The sequence below is a fragment of the Piliocolobus tephrosceles genome, chromosome 11, assembly GCF_002776525.5.
Source record: "Piliocolobus tephrosceles isolate RC106 chromosome 11, ASM277652v3, whole genome shotgun sequence".
NCBI classification, from domain to species: domain Eukaryota; kingdom Metazoa; phylum Chordata; class Mammalia; order Primates; family Cercopithecidae; genus Piliocolobus; species Piliocolobus tephrosceles.
Genome location: NC_045444.1, coordinates 98,322,641 through 98,340,409, shown reverse-complemented (window position 1 = coordinate 98,340,409; position 17,769 = coordinate 98,322,641). Strand labels below are relative to the sequence as shown.

Sequence of the window (17,769 nt, the reverse complement as noted above, 5' to 3'; positions counted from 1 at the left end):
CCAGCCTCCAAAACTGTGAGTAACAAATTTCTGGCATTTATGAATCACCCAGTCAATGATAAATTGCTATAGAAGACCAAACAGACTAAGGCACTACCTTTAATCTGTTATTTCATTACCTGGTGTTACAGTTCATAAAGGAAAAGGAGGAATGCTTATTTTCTTTTAGATACATTTTCAGAAAAGTGAATTGGTCTTCTGTTATTGTCCAAAGATGAGAAATTTATATAATTTAATATTATTATGAACTCATAGTTTTATATGTATTTTATGGATTATAATCAGTTATAATTATCATTTTTGAAATATAAGTTACCCCATCATTGGCCAGGAAGGGTCTCTTCCAATTGGTTCTTGAACCCTTTTGACATGAACTTAGTAGTTTTTGATAGCTTCCTCACTATATGCTATGATATGATGTTTCAGGCTCCTTATCTATTTCTTGTCCTATGCCTAGAATATGAAATTTCTCCAAGAATTCCTGGTTTGTCTTTGTGTAAAACTATAATTTAAGACCACAATCTAGGTGAGAAATCCCTGTGGAACACTTAACAACCTTTCAGAACTTAAACAATTATCTGTTCCTACAACTTCCTTCTCCAATATTCATCAGGCAAATTTATGTGCTTCACCCCTGTGTATACACAGAGTGCTGTTGATACCCCCATTGTGGTCTTCATTACTTTCTAATATTCAGAATCTTAATGATGGTTCCATTGTTGCATCTTAAACATGTTATTCCTTTGCTCCTTTGCATGTTTGTCTTTCACAGTAGTTGTGAACTACTAAGGAGCCAGGTCATGTTTTATACATCTCCATGTCCCCACAGCAAGGAGTAGCTTTGAATATACTGCAAGTACAGATTGCTGAATGAATGACACCAAAATAGGCAAATGATGATATTTTAAGAGGATATTTAAAAGTCTAATATATTTTATATCTTGTAAGTAATTTATGTACAGTCTTAGAAGATACTGTAATGATTACTTCTCTATAAAATTTCTATAAAGGGGAAACATAGAGAAAAAATGTTTCATAATTAAGTTGTTTACTTGAAAATGCTGAAGACATACACACAAACATAGACACAAAGTGCATCTCTAAGTAACAATTAATATCAGAAGAAAAATTCATTTTTTTCCAAAATGGAAGGTGCCAATGTATGACCAGAAAATGAGTTGGCTTTATAATAAGATTAGATGTTTAATGCATAAAATTTTAAAACAGATCGTTTACTCTTAAAGAAACAAAGATACAGGCATTCACTTGCAAGTTACTGTAAATCCTCCTTGGCAAGCCATCTTTTTCTTAGTGGCAATCTTGTCATTAGACTAAGATTGGAAATGATAAAGGAAGTAACTACCTTAAGATTAAGAACCTTGTCTATTTTGCTTACCACTGTGTCTCCAGCACCTTGAACAATGTTTCTCAAATTGTAGGTGGACAATAAACAATTGTAGAATAGATAATTGGATGGATGGATGAATAGATGGATGGGTGGATGGATGGATGGATGAATGGATGGGTGAATGAGGGTGAAAGCATAGAGACTTAAAGAGTTTTTTGAGGAAGAAAAGTCAAGTGCAAATTTAAAAATACGTTTACATTAGGATTGTTTGGTTGTATCTGCATTATTAATTTATGCACAGAATCTCATTTGATTCTATATATCTGTTTGAAAAGGTTTGCTAGCACCTAAGAGAAGGCACCTAAGAGAATGCTGATTTTAAGACTTTTAGGGTACTTAAAGTACGTTTTTTTTTAGCAGATTTTACAATTATAAATATCTGAATTATGCTGCAGTTACTTTTGAGAAATACTCTTTCTTAGCTAATATTCTTGTCATAAAGAAACCTTAGAGAGAGAATGTTATTCTCAAATCAAAATGTTAGACCATGTTGCCATGGATAGTACTTTAAACAAGGAAGTAATTGGTACCACTTTTTGAAAAAATACTTTAAACAGATTGGGATATTGATCTTGGGAATAAGAGAGATCTTGTTGTTGTTGTTTTAATATTTCCTCCATCACTTTTGTCTATGTGACTTTGGGCAAGTTATTTCACTGTAGTTACTTCACCTATAAAACAGAGGTAATACTCAGAGTGATTTGACCAGTAGGTGACAGAAGACAAAAGAATGCCTCACACACTGAAAACACTAATTAATAAGTTAATGTAATTATTTGAAAATTTGTACTATTTGAAGTAGTAAATAGCTACTTAGAAACTTGTTACTTGCATAAGGATACTTAAATAAGAAAAGCATTTAAATTGCTTGTCTACAAGTCCATGGCCTCAATTTTTGTTATATTTGTAGTCCTGATTGTATCCATAGATATCAATAGAATGCCTATTGTGATGTTTGAATTTAATATTAAGAGCATCATAAGTAACATCAGACCTTGTTGTCACTAGAGGAGATGACTAAAGCAAATATTTGGTTTTTTATAAATTAATTAAGTCTGTGTTTTGTGTTTTTTTACGGCCAAATATTTAGACAGATATTGAAGTGTATCTTGGCAGGCTTGTCAAATGCAAGCCTGATACTTTGGCTCTCTTATTTCTGAGATTGCTCATCCTTTTCATTTAAAAATAACAACAGACTAGTCACAGAAGCAGTCACCTCTAACTTCTGCATCCTCAAAGGGCATTTCCCATATGCTTTTCAACAGAGGCAGCTGTTTTCAGTCATAATTTCATAGAGGCCCGTTTTCTTTCATTAAATTTTGAATAGGGAAACATCACATTTATAAAAGACCTCAGACATGAAACTGTCACTCTCAATTGTACATTAAAATGCTAGCAAGCAGTTTTCTCATCTAAACTTTGGTGATGAGTAGTTATTCCATTAGAAATAGAAAAATGCAGTTTTTAATATGCTGTGCAACACAGGGAACATATTGAAGAAGAGTTCTGGATTCAGAAAAACAATAAAACCTGATACTGAGGGATAGCTATGAGCCAGACCTTTTGTTAAGCAAGTTGTGGAGATATACTTCTCAAAATAATCCTAGGATTTGGAGACCTTAACATCCCCATTTTACAGATAAAGATACTGAGACACAGAAAGGTTAAATAATTTACCCAACATAATACTGCTAAAAGCTAGGATGTGAACTTAGGCAGTGTTTTAGTTTGCTAGGAATGCCATTACAAAGTACCACAGACTGGGTGGCTTAAACAACAGATATTTATTTTCTCACAATTCTGGAGCTGGAAATATGAGATCAAGGGGTCTGCAGCTTTGGCTTCTTCTGAGATCCCTCTCCTTGGCTTGTAGATGACCAGCTTTTCTCTGTGTCTTCTCATGGTCTTTTCTGTTGTCAGGTCTGTACCCTCATCTTTTCTTCTTTTAAAAAACACTGGTCATATTGGATTAGGGCCCAACTTAATAACCTCAGTTTAGCCTAATTACGTCTTTAAAAACCCTATCCCCAAATACAGTCCCATTCTGAGTCAGTATGGGTTAGGACTTCAGCATATACACTATGGGGGTTTGGCCGGGCACGATGGCTCACATCTGTCATCCTAGCACTTTGGGAGGCAAAGGCAGGAGTATCACTTGAGGCCAGGAGTTCAAAATCAGCCACAGCAACATAATGAGACCCCAAACTCTACTGGAAAAAAAAAATTAGGTTGGTGTGGTGGTGTGTAGTTGTAATCCTAGACACAAGAGTCTGAGGTGGGAGGATCCTTTGAACCCAGGAGTTCAAGACTGCAGTGAGCTGTGATCACACCACTGCACTCCAGCCTGGGCAATGGAGCAAGAATCCGTCTCATAAACAAACAAATACATACATGAATAAATTTAGGGAGTGGTCATATTTAGCCAACAATAGACTGACTGAAGTTATATCTTTATGTACTATGTAGTAGCAATTGTTTAATCAATTTTAATATTAAATGTTTATACTTATATATTATTTACCATTCCTAAACTTATATTACCATGAAAAAGGATGAGTTTGCATCCTTTGTAGGGACATGGATGCATCTGGAAACCATTATTCTTTGCAAACTATCACAAGAAGAGAAAACCAAACACCGCATGTTCTCACTCATAGGTGGGAACTGAACAATGAGCTCACTTGGACTCGGGAAGGGGAACATCACACACTGGGGCTTATCATGGGGAGGGGGGAGGGGGGAGGGATTGCATTGGGGAGTTATACCTGATATAAATGATGAATTGATGGGTGCTGACGAGTTGATGGGTGCAGCACACCAACATGGCACATGTATACATATGTAACAAACCTGCACGTTATGCACATGTACCCTAGAACTTAAAGTATAATAATAAAAAAATATATATATTTCCCATAATTGCACTAATGATAATATGATGAAATTGATTATCTTTTGTTGATTCAACTTCTAAGCATTTAGCAGAGATTTTTCCTATTTTTCAGAACAGGAACGTAATATTAAATAATTTGTGCAAGGTGAATGAGTGATGGAGACAGCAGTCAAACTAAGATTGTGAGACTACAGAACCCAAATGTAATCACTAGGCTGCATTGTCCTAACCAATTTGGCTCTCTGTGGAGGAGAATACTCATCATCACATGGACAACGTTAATAAATATTACGATGCTTTGATTCTCGTGTAGCTTCAGTTGTATGAAAGTGCAGACAACTAATAATTTCTTTTTACTTCAGCTCTATCTATATCTACACAAAGTTTAATTCAAAAGTTTCCAAACATTCTTGCTATTTTAGCATTTATGTATTGTATCTAATTTCAGTTAAAAGTCAGTTCCCCAAATCATTGGAGCTTAATGTGTTTATCTGATAGGAAAAAAAATGAACTCAATATTATATTTTAAATAGCTATTAAAGATTATTAAAATGTCTATTTGAAATCCAGGCTTCAAAATATAAGCCTCCCTGTATAAATGTGTAGGAAACAAATACACACACACACACACGCACGCTTTAGAGATGATAGAATTTTCAACTTATGAAGTTTTTGAAATATGTACACTTACAATTGAAATTTTGTGTGATTATGTAGATGAATCTGCCAAAGCTTCCAACTTAGTCTGTGTAATCTGTTAAAAAGAAACACTTCAGAAAAATTAAATTTGACAGAGTTTATTTAAGTAAAGAATGTTCATGAATTGGGCAGCACTCAGATCAGGAGTGGTTCAGAGATCCCCACCCAGCAATGTGAGCAGGCAGAATTCATAGATGGACAAGTAAGTATTATGCAGAAACAGTTTAAATCGTTACAGCTTAGCATTTGCCTTATTTAGACATAATGTGATCAATTGGTAGCCTGTGATTGACTGAGGCCTATCTGCTATGATTGGCTGTGATTCAGCTACTTGTTATAAGAATATACTCAAGTTAGTTTGCAGTGTGTTTACTAATTAGGTCACAGTTTGCTGCATAGAAATTCAAGGTACAGAGACAACATTGGGCCAATTTAATTTAATTTTACAAACCTAACGCCTGTGTAATAAGTCTATGATACAGGAATATAGTCTTGATAAGGTCAGGAGATGAAGAACCAACTGGGAATGTAGAGATTTGAAGGGGGACGATTAACTCTCCACCCAGCTCAGGAAAATATAAAGGACAAAAAAAAAATATATGGTTAATTCTAGGGAGGTGAGCTAAATAGTCCTTTTTTCAATGGAACTCAAGGTGTTCACTGCTAAGAAGTCATGGGTTGAGAGCTGGCCAAGTGGCCAGTGATGATTGAAATGGCCTGCAGATTCTTAGAAAGTAGAACTCATAGCAACACTAGCATCAAAGAGACTAGCTGGAAATGGCTGAAAGTTAGCAGTTTGTTGGGATGACCTGATCAGTTTCTTACCTCTTGAGTATTATTTCATGCTGTGTGTAATTAGTATGAATTCTACTCTACTCCAGTCAGTATATGACATTTCATATTATTTTTGTTTTTTCAAATCTAATTGGATGAGACTTTGAGTCCCTCCTTGCCAGGAGTATTAAGTAATACTTGGAATATTAAGAACAGTGAGAAAAATGAAAGCAGAATTCCAAAGCAAACATACTATTTCTACAAGCAGCAGGGATATGTAATGTTTGCTCTGTGTTTATTAATGTGTTTTTATTCTGGTAAACTTTTAAATACTATGTCATAGTTAAGAATGTTTTCTGCTTTAGATATTCTCAGACATGCTGTGAAGGGCAGGGACAGAAATTAATTGCCTAGGGAAATTTAATGGAAAGCTTTACTGATAGAGAGACTACAATTTGCTACTACATTTGTCACCGTCAGAAAACACATAAATTCTGCAGTCATTACCAGCAGAAGGGACTTTCTAATACCCCTCCCCCCCCCCCCCCCCCCCCCGCACCACCGTAGTTCTCTGTTCCCTACTCTTCTCTGTGATACTACAGGTTTATTTGACTTCAAGACCTTAGGTAATCAACATTACATTTGTAGATTCTTACCTGATGAAATGTATTAATATTTTTGTGGATAATATCTAATTGTGTATGAGTTCTTAAGACACTGGAGTAGAAGTTAAGAATTTGGATATTTTTGACTGATTACAGAAGGTTTTAACAAAAATGGATAGGTATATCTTAAAAGAGATGCTAATTTTAAAGAAATGTAATAAACATGGATTTGATGCATAATTTTAGTAGGAAAAAATCTGGGAAATTTTCTAACTATGTAAAAAGTATGTAAAAAGTTTTACATACGTAGGTAGGAACATATAATTACTTTTAATGTACATAAAATCATTCCTAAACACTTATTAAATATTTAGGAATTGTGTGGTACTGTAACCACTTTAATCTTAAGGCAAACGAAGGAACATTTAAGGAACTAGTCTTCATTTCTACTAAGGATCAATTTTTTAAAAAGTCAACTAAGAAGAAAAGAATTAGGGATTTATATCAAATACAGAAAAAATTAAAAGCTGTTAAAATAGTTGTGGAATGAAACATACATTTAGAAATAGTGAAGACTGACTTTTCTGACATGATCTAGAGGTAAAAGGATAACCCGGTGAGCCAGCACAGCCTCATCTAATCTTTGATTGAGGGACATCCATTGAAAATTCCAGATTTATAACTGCAGATTTCACATTGTCTCTAAAATACTATGCAGGAGAAATGGTTATAAAATTTCTTGTCATTTTTAAAAGTCATGATTTTTTTTTCCTGGACTTACTGCTAATATGGTATGGGAAGTTAATTTTTCTGTGTTCCATATCTTTTGATTTCACTCATCAAATGTCGCAAAGCAAAACAAATTGTCCCTTGAGTTAGAAGAGTTTTGAATCATTCAAGGCTTTAATAATATCCGAATGTATTTACTACTTGAACAAAGCAACTATAGAAGCCAACATTGACAATGAAAATCAATCAGTTTTACTGAGTAGAAGCTTACACCATGAGGAGGAAGATATATCTTTAGGAGGGTATTCACTCTTTGGTTGACAAAATAGGCAGAATTTCTAGAACTAAACTGTTACAGAGCCAGAACCAGAGTCAGCATTTTGTCTTTGCTAGGGCATTCTTTTTTTTTTTTTTTTTTTTTTTTTGAGTAAAACCTTTATTTGATATCAAAGACATCACCAGTAACTCAGAAATTAGATTTTATTTTATTTTGTTTACTTTTTTATTATACTTTAAGTTCTGGGGTACATATGCAGAACGTGCAGTTTTGTTACATAGGTGTACACGTGCCATGGTGGTTTGCTGCACCCATCAACCCGTCACCTACATTAGGTATTTCTCCTAATGCTCTCCCTCCCCCAGGGCATTCTTATAATTTCTGTTTACTACTTTGGTCCTTGTACATAAATCATGATTGTGTTGTTCAAACAATGTTTTTTTTTTAATAGCAAGTTCATAAAATTATTTTCCATGGGAAATGATATCTAAAAAGACCTGAAGCATTGCTTTCCACTTTTTGATTCCATTCCATTTCATAGTCATTATTAAATTTAGGGCTATAATATATACACATAAAGTATAAGGAACTGTTTCTGAAATTTAGGAATAAATTGCAAATTGCATAAGCAAGATATAAATGTACCAAAGGTTACATAACAGAGAGATGAAAAGCAATAGTTCTTATGTAATGATATTATATATTTTTTTTCTGCTCAGATTGTCCACAGGCAGTTCATCTGCCTGGCTATTATCAGAGATAATATTTGTAAAACTTAGCATCTGTTAAGTACTTACTATTGGTCAGCCAGTATTCTTATATCTTCTAACCCCTATTATGGTTCTATAATAGAAATATTGGTATCTCTTTTTTAAAGATGAAGAAACTGAGGCTCAATAAGATTAAGCAACCTGATCGAAGCCACAACGCTAGCAAGCACAAAGGCTAGGTTTGGAGTCCAACTTTGCCTGGCAGACAAGCCCACATTTCCTGCCATTATACTTTCCCATAAATAAGTTCATATGTTTAAAAGTTGTTTTGATTTTCTTAAAATTTTCTAAAACAGTGGAAAATGTTGTGCTACTCAGATTTTTTTCTGATAGCTGAAAGGTGAGGGATAATGGATAACTAACATGATTGTGTGGCCTTATCAGACATTATAACATGTAATTTACACTTCTAGATATCTCTTCACTTTTTATCCAGATCTGCTAATATTGGCTCAAACCACTTTATTTACTCTTTTTCATCTTTAAGCACTCCTATCATTATTAACTCGTTTCCTTTCATTGTTTTTATTTGTAATCAGTACACATGGCTCATGGTCTGCACTGGAGTTTCCTTTTGAGATGTTTCAAGATATTTGTTCACAGGAAGATTATAAGAATAGAGAAAATGTGACTATGAATACCAAAAAAACAGAGACCAAAATAAGGCAGGATGTGTTCTTTTAGGTATAAGAATTGTGTATTTATCTCCTGTAACTCTTTCTTAAAATGCTTCAATTCCATGTGTCCCTCTACATACAAAAGATTAGAGCAACACATCTTGGATTGAGAGATTTGCTATGATATTTTTTCTATTATTGACATTATTTTTCTGGGTTGGAGAAAGGGATGTAAGAAATAAATAAATAGGATCTTCACTATCATTATCATAAAATAATTTACTATGGACCAACTTATGGGTGGCCTTGTTCAAAATGACTTGGACATACATTCTCAGCATTAACATGGAATGATGTCCAGAGTTCACATAATAAAAAGATATTTGTTAGGCTAATGCTTAGTTATGCATACTATTTTGCAAGGGTAATAAACAAAATGAATAATGACAGAGACTTATTTTGGATACTAGAATCTCAGTTACAACAGCAAATCCCTCCAATTCTAGAATCTTTACAAGGGAGTACCTATTGCTTGTAATCTGACCTTCCATGAAGATAAGACACATGTCTCTAAGAATAATATAATACACACCCTGGAATGAGAAGTATATAAATATTACAACACAATTAATTCAAATATAAATATATTTAGTAATATGCAAATACAGAATGTTCTTAGTTATATTTTACTTTTTCTAGTAGATAAGAGCACTTGAAGCATCCTCTTCTGCATTAGTTAGTCCTTCTTTATGTGTTCAGCATTGTTCTTGGTTCATACCTATCACACATTCTAGAGCCCTTATTATTTGCAGGTTATTTGCAGCTTGTGGTAATATGTGATCCAAATGCCATCCCAAGTGACACTGAAAAATTACTAATGATGTTACTCTTTTACAAATAAACCTCTTATTTTACCCAAGTATGCTTCATCTGTGCTTTCTCTGTTGACATTATAAATGTGTTTCTCCATCTTGAGATAAACCAATGGCTTTTTACAGTTTTTGATAAGAAGAGTCACTTCCTGAGTGGGATGGAAGCTAATGATAAGACTGTTTTGGAATGATGGATCTTACGACATGTTGTAGGCAAAAGAGTCATAATACATCCTCCATCACCACATTTATCATTGTGACCTAGATCACTAAATAATTATTGTATACACATTTAAAGAAAACTTTGTGATAATGAATGAAAGAATTTTACTTTTTAGACCATATGATGTCAGAATGTATTTATAGTCTCTCTTGAAGAGCTCAAAGAGGTAGATAAGGGCACTCAAAGAGGTAACAGTTCAACCATTAGAACGGTGTTTGAAGGAGGAATTATAGAGCCCTAGAGCCCGACTTTTCCAGGTGGTGCAATTTTAAACAAATTGCTGTGTACAAGCAATGCATATCACTGCTGAGTTTTACCACTCTTTTCTATTGTCCTAGGCATTTATCTCTTCACTCCAAGAAACTCACTGTCTTAGGAGTACTCATAGTGGCTTAGAGTTCCCAATTTGATGCCAGACTTGAGTAATTCCATGTATCCCTTGCCTATTCCTCTCCACTTTTGCTCCATTAGGATTCTACTCTTCTATTGATTATTTGCAGTATGCTTATTCCTAAGAATTATGAGACTGGGTGAAAAGAGTCTGAATAGAGGCCCACATATTTTATTGTTTATTATAAACCAACTAGAGATTACTAAATAAAATGTTATATTTTCCCATTTTGACAGACATATCTTTATAACAACCTGGATGACCAGGTACAATGTTAGAACTTTTGGAGTCCTCAGGAATATGTTGGCATGGAGAGAAATGGCTCCATTCTACAGTCTCTCCTCCATCCACTTCTAGCATATATTGTGAGAGGTCTTAAAGCAAGTTTTTGGACACTCTAGCCTACATGTCCAGGATCTGTATAGTTTCCCATCACACATTGACACCTGGACCACCCATTCCTTCCTACATATATGCACATTGGTGGCACAATCCGCTGTCTGGGGATTGAACTGGGGTTGATGACATTACGGTTTCTGGATAAAGACTTGGAGTTATTTGCAAAGGAAATTCTGGGATCACAGGGTCTGGAAGGGGAGAGTGCAGAATCTAAATGGACCTTTTTCTTCACTCCACAGACTTTGTACAGTGGGGAAAGATGTGGCCAGAGAAGGACAAGAGTGATACTTGTTGGTTTACTGCCACTCTCCTGGTCACATAAGACACATAAGTTAACAGACCAAAGTGCTTGACCTTATAGGGCTATATTCTGGGAAAAAGAGGGACAGGTTACCAATACTAAATCTAATAAACGTATGAATGATATAATATGGTAGAAGGTAAGAAGTAGTGGGGAAAATATGAGAATTGAAGCAGGTAGAAGTGTAGGGACTACAGTGTTCAACAGGTTTATCAGGGTTGGCCTCAACTGAGAAAGAGATATTTGAACAAAAACTTGAAGGTAGTGAGGGAGTTTGCCAAGAAGATAACAAGATGAAGGGAAACTCAGATTTTAAGGGCATAATGCACAATTTAAGGTAGAACTATAATTTTCATGTGAAAGAGAACTGATGACTAGATCATATACTGTAGTTCTGTCTAATAGAATTGTAAGGCCATAGAACGTAATTTAAAATGTTTGTTTTGCCACAGTAAGAAAGTAAAAAGAAACAACTAATATTAACTTTAATAATACATTTTATTTAACTCAATTTATCTCAAATGTTATCATTTCATCATATAATCTTCAAAATCCAGAGTGTATTTTGTACTTACAGCACATCTAAATTTAGACCAGCTACACTTCATTTGCTCACTAGCCACATATGGCTAATGGTTATTGCACCGAACAGCATGAAGATTTTGATGCATCAGTAAAAGGATTTTGTCTGTTACTCTGAGTGACTTAGGAGATGTTTCAGAGTTTTAAACATTGAAGTGTTGTAATTTGATTTATGTCTTTAAAATACCTTGGCTAGCCTGAATTTAGAATACACCGTAAGGATCAGGAATAGACACAGGGAGACCTATTGCAATAATCTAAATGAGGAATGATGATGGCTCAGGTGGGAGCCATGGATGACATAAAAAGTAGTTGAATTTCTGATCATTCTGAATGTAGAACAAATAGTATGGATCACACTTGGGGTGTCAGAGGAGAGTCAAAGATGACTGAAATTTTGGCCTGAAAGCCAGAAAAGATGGAAAAACCTTAACTGAGATGAGGAAGGCTGCCAGAGGGGTGAAGGAAGAAAGGAGTTCAGCCATTAATAGGTATATCTGAAAAGCATACTAGACATCCAAGTAAGGATGGTGAGTAAACAGTTGGGTATAAATCTGGAGTTTGGGGAAAGTATAGAGATAAATGTTTGGAGATCGCCAACTTTGAAACTGAATAAGATCACCAAGGGAGTGAGAATAGACAGGGGGGAAATAAGTACCAAAAACTGAGCCTTGGAGCATCTGAAATGAAAAGGGTTCGTTAGAATAACATGAAATTAGTGTTAAAATAATACCAAATACTTGTATCATTTTTAGTTTTTTTTTTTTAATTCTGACAACTATTTATCATCATTTTATCGAAAAATTTAATATTTAGATGAAACTCAGGCTTTCTTCATGACAGTTTTGCTTTAAAATGTCTCACAAACCCTCAAATAATTAACTCATTATACATGGGTAAATTTAAACAGTGGGCAGTAAAAATTAAAAATGTGATTGGAATGAATTTATAGCCAACAAGTTTTTTTTTTTTTTAGACAGAGTCTTGCTCTGTCACCAGACTAAAGTTCAGTGGCACAATCTTGGCTCACTGCAACCTCCGCCTCCTGGGTTCAAGTGATTCTCCTGCCTCAGCCTCCCAAGTAGCTGGGACGACAGGCGCCTGCCACCACACCCGGCTAATTTTTTGTATTTTTAGTAGAGATGGGGTTTCACCATGTTGGCCAGAATGGTCTCGATCTCTTGACCTCATGATCCATTTGCTTCGGCCTCCCAAAGTGCTGGGATTGCAGGTGTGAGCCACCGCGTCCGTCCACAACAGTTAGTTTTTAATACATGTTGTTTATGTTTGTGTTCCCTGGAGATGTACAGGGCAATTGTTATTTGATAAATATAGCACTAAACACCAATAAAGCCTTTTTAAATCTATCCTACAATTTACAAACTAACATGGATTTGTTTTACTTATGCTCACCAATTTGCTTTTTTATGTAAAGTCTGACTGATGGTTGTGCGTCCTTAACTTATTGTAGTCTGTTGATAAGCAAGACTTTTATTCATTTAACTATATTCAAATCTCAGGTATGAAGAAGGTCTCATAAACAAAATCCATTATTTTACTATAAGCATATTCATAACTGTTTAAAAGAACTACAACATGTAGTTCAAATGAGATTTTAACCCTTTGTGATCTTTTTATGAAGCCAATTATTTAGAATATGGTATGGAAAATAATGTATTAAGCTAAAAACTGAAAATTAGAGTTTAATAACTTATTTTAATCTAAGTTGCTACATATACATAGTGACAAATCAGTTTTATAACACAGACAATTGTTTGTGTTTGTGTCTTTTCAGTCTGTTCGAGAAGTCACAGGCTACGTGTTAGTGGCTCTTAATCAGTTTCGTTACCTGCCTCTGGAGAATTTACGCATTATTCGTGGAACGAAACTTTATGAGGATCGATATGCCTTGGCAATATTTTTAAACTACAGAAAAGATGGAAACTTTGGACTTCAAGAACTTGGATTGAAGAACTTGACAGGTAAGGAATATATACATAATGGCAGATATGCTTTCATTATCAGTATAAGGCAATGTACACAAAAATGTGTATGTAGGTTACTGTCATATTTGTTACATTAAGGAACACTCTAAGGCATTTAAATATCAGTGATTTATTCATTTTATGAGCAATGATGCCCCGTGATGCCCTTGTTTTTATTTATAGATTTTGTAAGTGCAGTGTGAAGGATACCATAATACTGTATCTCAGCTGAACAGGAGTAAACTCTGGAAATGCTCTGTAACTGAAAACTGAGATATGAAACATGCTGTGTTTGGTGGTTTCAGGTGAACAGTGGACCATATCATCAAATCTTTGCAATAATGCAATAACGAATAGAGCTTAGTAATACCCAAGCTATTATATCTATTTCCATGAATCTTTAGTTTTCTGCACAATCACCTTATTTTTGGAATAATAAGTATATATAATTTATACAGTTTTGATTTCTCTTATTCAGTAGCTCACTAAATGCTATCAGCAATTCTTTCTCAGAATACTTCAATAACATCAGATCATCAGAGTAGTTTTTTCTCATTAAGATTGGAAATATATGATGTAAGAAACCTAAAATTATCATCCTTCTATGAAAAACACTCAATAGGAATTTATTTTGTAAGCTGGTTCTTGCCATCCCACTGTTACTTTTCAGTTCGCATAGCTCAGAGTATGTAAAAGTCCTTGCAGGAGGCTTTTTGGTATAATGGTTCTAATCATGAATTTTATTCATGTATACCTGTAATCAAAATGAACTGATTACTGAGATTGCACCATTGCTTTCCACTCTGGGCAACAAGAGTGAAACGCCATCTCAAAAAATAAATAAATAAGTAAATAAAATAAAAGCTAATTAGTGAATAATTAGCACCTAACTGTGGGATAAAGGAGTTTACACTTTTAATTTACTATAATTAATATAATCAATATATTTTGCATCCAAACATGTAGTGGTTTTATATGTACTTTGAGTCCAATAAGCAGTAATAATTCTTGACATTTAAATATTAAGCAGTTTAGAGATATGGCCTTAAAATATAACAAAGAGTAAGATGAATATTGTCAGAATATTGAAATCATTTGTTTCTTATATTTGAAGTAGATATTAAATTTATAGTTTTAAGTTAGACATAGCTTCATAGTTAGCCAGACATGTGAGATAAAATTGGGATATTTTGGGTGAAGAAAGGAATACTGATTGTGTTATTTATTTTGGACATGATTGCTATAGAGTTGATGAAATAATGGTGAATGCAAATTGTTCAGAATTTATAGATTCCTTCATCAACATTTTCACTTTTATTTATTTCAAAGATAGTTTTCTTACTGAAGAATAGAGTTTTATACTAAATTGCTACTTATATAGAAATAATGATAGGAGAAAGAGTTTTGGAAATGAAATGTGTAGAGAACAATTGAATGATTGAAATTAGGAATCTAAAAATACTGTAATACGATCCAGTTAAAACCTGCATAGGAAGCATTGTGTTTTCATCATGATTTCTTTCTGAATATATTAAAGAAAAAAATTGAATAAGTTTCTTTTCAAACTTTTTATAATACTTGAATCTTATTATTCCATAAGATGTGCTGTTTGAGGATTCTTTCCGCATAGAGAATTTGTCTTTAAATAGTTCCCTTATATATTTTCACATTTAATACCAGTACTACTAAATTATTAAAACAGAGTTATTTAATCCATCAAAATTACGCCACATTTAAACATACCTCATAGTGAGTATGTGCATAACTTGTATTACTTAAGATTGTGACAGTTGTTCAACTTGTGCGTACCAAAATATAACACTATTATTTCAAGAATATTATTATTCACTTTGCATGGAAGCTGTGATATTTTCTTTTGCCGTAGTACAAATGGATAATTAATAAGTGATTAAGAAAATGAGCTGATTGTTTAGAAAAATAGATACTCATTCAAAAGGTATTAATTTCTTTGAGTGAATTGAAGAAAGTGCAACAAAATGGTAGAAATTTAGGCTAATATGGACATTTTTCAGATATTTTATTTATTAGGTGGTTGACTGCTCTATGCCAAAATTATTCTGTAAGGGAGACAGTCTAGGGTCATTGAACTTTAGGTGTTCTGATCGATAGTGTTACTCCAGTTGTGAGAATCAGAAGTTACACGGACGCATGATTGTGTTTGTGTGCAAGAATATGCAAGAAATGACAGAAGACACCTAACTGTTCACATGAAGAAGAATATGGGATGAAATTTGCTCTATGGCAAAAATCTTAAAAGGCTAAATGTTCTAGGTAACCCTATTAAAGCAACAAACAAGTGTCATAATTAAGTTCAGGTAAGATTGATCTAGTGCTTTGGAAAAATATTTGTTTTATGTTGCTTGTGTTATGCAAAGCAAAAAATTTTAAAACAACATTTTTATATTCTATTAAGGGCAGAGCTACTGGACTGGCCTTAATTTTTTATACCTGGTATAAAATGAGGGGAAATAGCAAATCTGCTGATTAGTCGGATACCTCACTGCCTAATCTACCATACTGTATTAAATTTTTAACTCCATTCTTAAAGGAGCAGCACCATGAGCATCATCCAGGAACTTAGAAATGCAAATCCTTGGGCCTCACCTGAAACCTACTGAATGAGAAACTCTGGGGGTGGGGCCCAGCAACTTGTGTGTTAAGTATCCCTGTAGTGATGCTGATGATTACTACAATTTGAGAAGCACTAATCTAATTAATGGTATGTTACCAAGAGATGGTAGCACAATATCCAGTTAAATTCTTCACAGTTATTTGCTGAAATAATTTTTACTCATCTATCATCTTGCAGAGAGAAAGGAAGGGATGGGACAGGAACAGATAAGGTTTTGCTTTCATGACAAGAAATACACTGTATGTTTGGGTGAAAATGAAAATAACACATGGGGATCCTGGGGAGCCACTTGGGTGTAAAATGACTTAAAGATAAGGAAGATGCTGGGAATAAATTTTTCTATAATCATTTTGCCAAATACCAACTTTATATATTGATAAACCATTAAAAAGGCAATAGTAATTCATGATGAATTTTCTTCTCAAGCAAAATTTTATTTTTAAGTACTTTCAACAAGGTAAATAACCAGTAACAATTATGGGGATGGGAAGTGCACAGAGTGTTGTAACCAAGAGTGTTGTAACCAAGAGTTTTGAGGTGAAGACTTTAAGGATTCTTTTGTGTATATTTGTATATGGTTTGCATTTCTACTGAAAGCTTTTTCACTGTTTGATATTAGAATAGTATGTGTATAGAACAGCACATTAGCTTTCTGCAAACTTTGTATAACAGAGATATTTAGTTAACACAAAGACTGTCGTTATACACTAGTTAATGGTTGGATGTCACTGAGACATATACAGATTAATTCCCACATTAAAAATTCCTATTAATTAGCTAGATGTTCACCAAAAGTTGCTGCATGGCCTAAAAAATTACTGCAGATCTTACTTACATATTTTCATGTTGGTTGTGCCTGAGACAATAAATGGATTTAAACCTATTTTTCTGGCCAAGCAGAAACATTTGTTTTACTGCTGCTTCTCACATTTCCCAGTATGCATAGGGTAGACGATAAGTAGAGGGGAAAAGAGGCAGTTGCCTAGACTAAAAATAGGCCACACAATCTATGAAGGACTGAGGAACTTATATTGGCATACTCTAGGTCTAGGTGTCCTGTTAACACTGCCTTACTTTTTTCTTGCCAGTGGAGAGGTTATACTTCCATCAGTGCATCCCTTCAGGCATGTGATCACCTATATCTTGAGGCCATTGGGAAGGTCCCTACTGCATCAGAGAAGTCCATATCTGGACAGGGGACACCATGTCTTCCATTAAGGTCGCTTGCCCATGGCCGTGGTTCTTATCTTGATGAGGATGTCCTGCTGACTTTTTTTAATCACCTCTTTCTTAACCAAACATTCCTATTCAAATAGACATTTAATAGTATATATACAATCTTAATTAATTCTATAAGCTTCTACTTGTTTAGTCACTAGTCTGGCCAAACCCTAAAAGGAATTATATGGGCCATAAAACCCACTATTACTTTCTCCCTTCTGCAATTTATAAAATCACCTCATCTGTTACTAATTGTTGGTAATATGATACAACTTAATCTACATATTATATTGTAGATACAAAAGAATCTTTCATAAATACTTAAGTTTAATTCTATTCTATTTATATCCCAAACAGGAAGATAAACACT

At 34.1% G+C, this 17,769-nt stretch overlaps 1 protein-coding gene across 4 annotated transcripts in view; it reads left to right on the top strand.

Annotated features, from left to right (window-relative positions):
• Positions 1 to 17,769, top strand: part of ERBB4 (erb-b2 receptor tyrosine kinase 4) — a 1,165,464-nt gene that overhangs the window by 579,432 nt on the left and 568,263 nt on the right. For all 4 annotated transcript variants that reach the window (XM_023220194.1, XM_023220218.1, XM_023220201.1 and 1 more), the window contains exon 3: positions 13,336 to 13,522. In XM_023220194.1, coding sequence (XP_023075962.1) covers positions 13,336 to 13,522 — 187 coding nt within the window. The remainder of the gene's footprint in view (positions 1 to 13,335; positions 13,523 to 17,769) is intronic.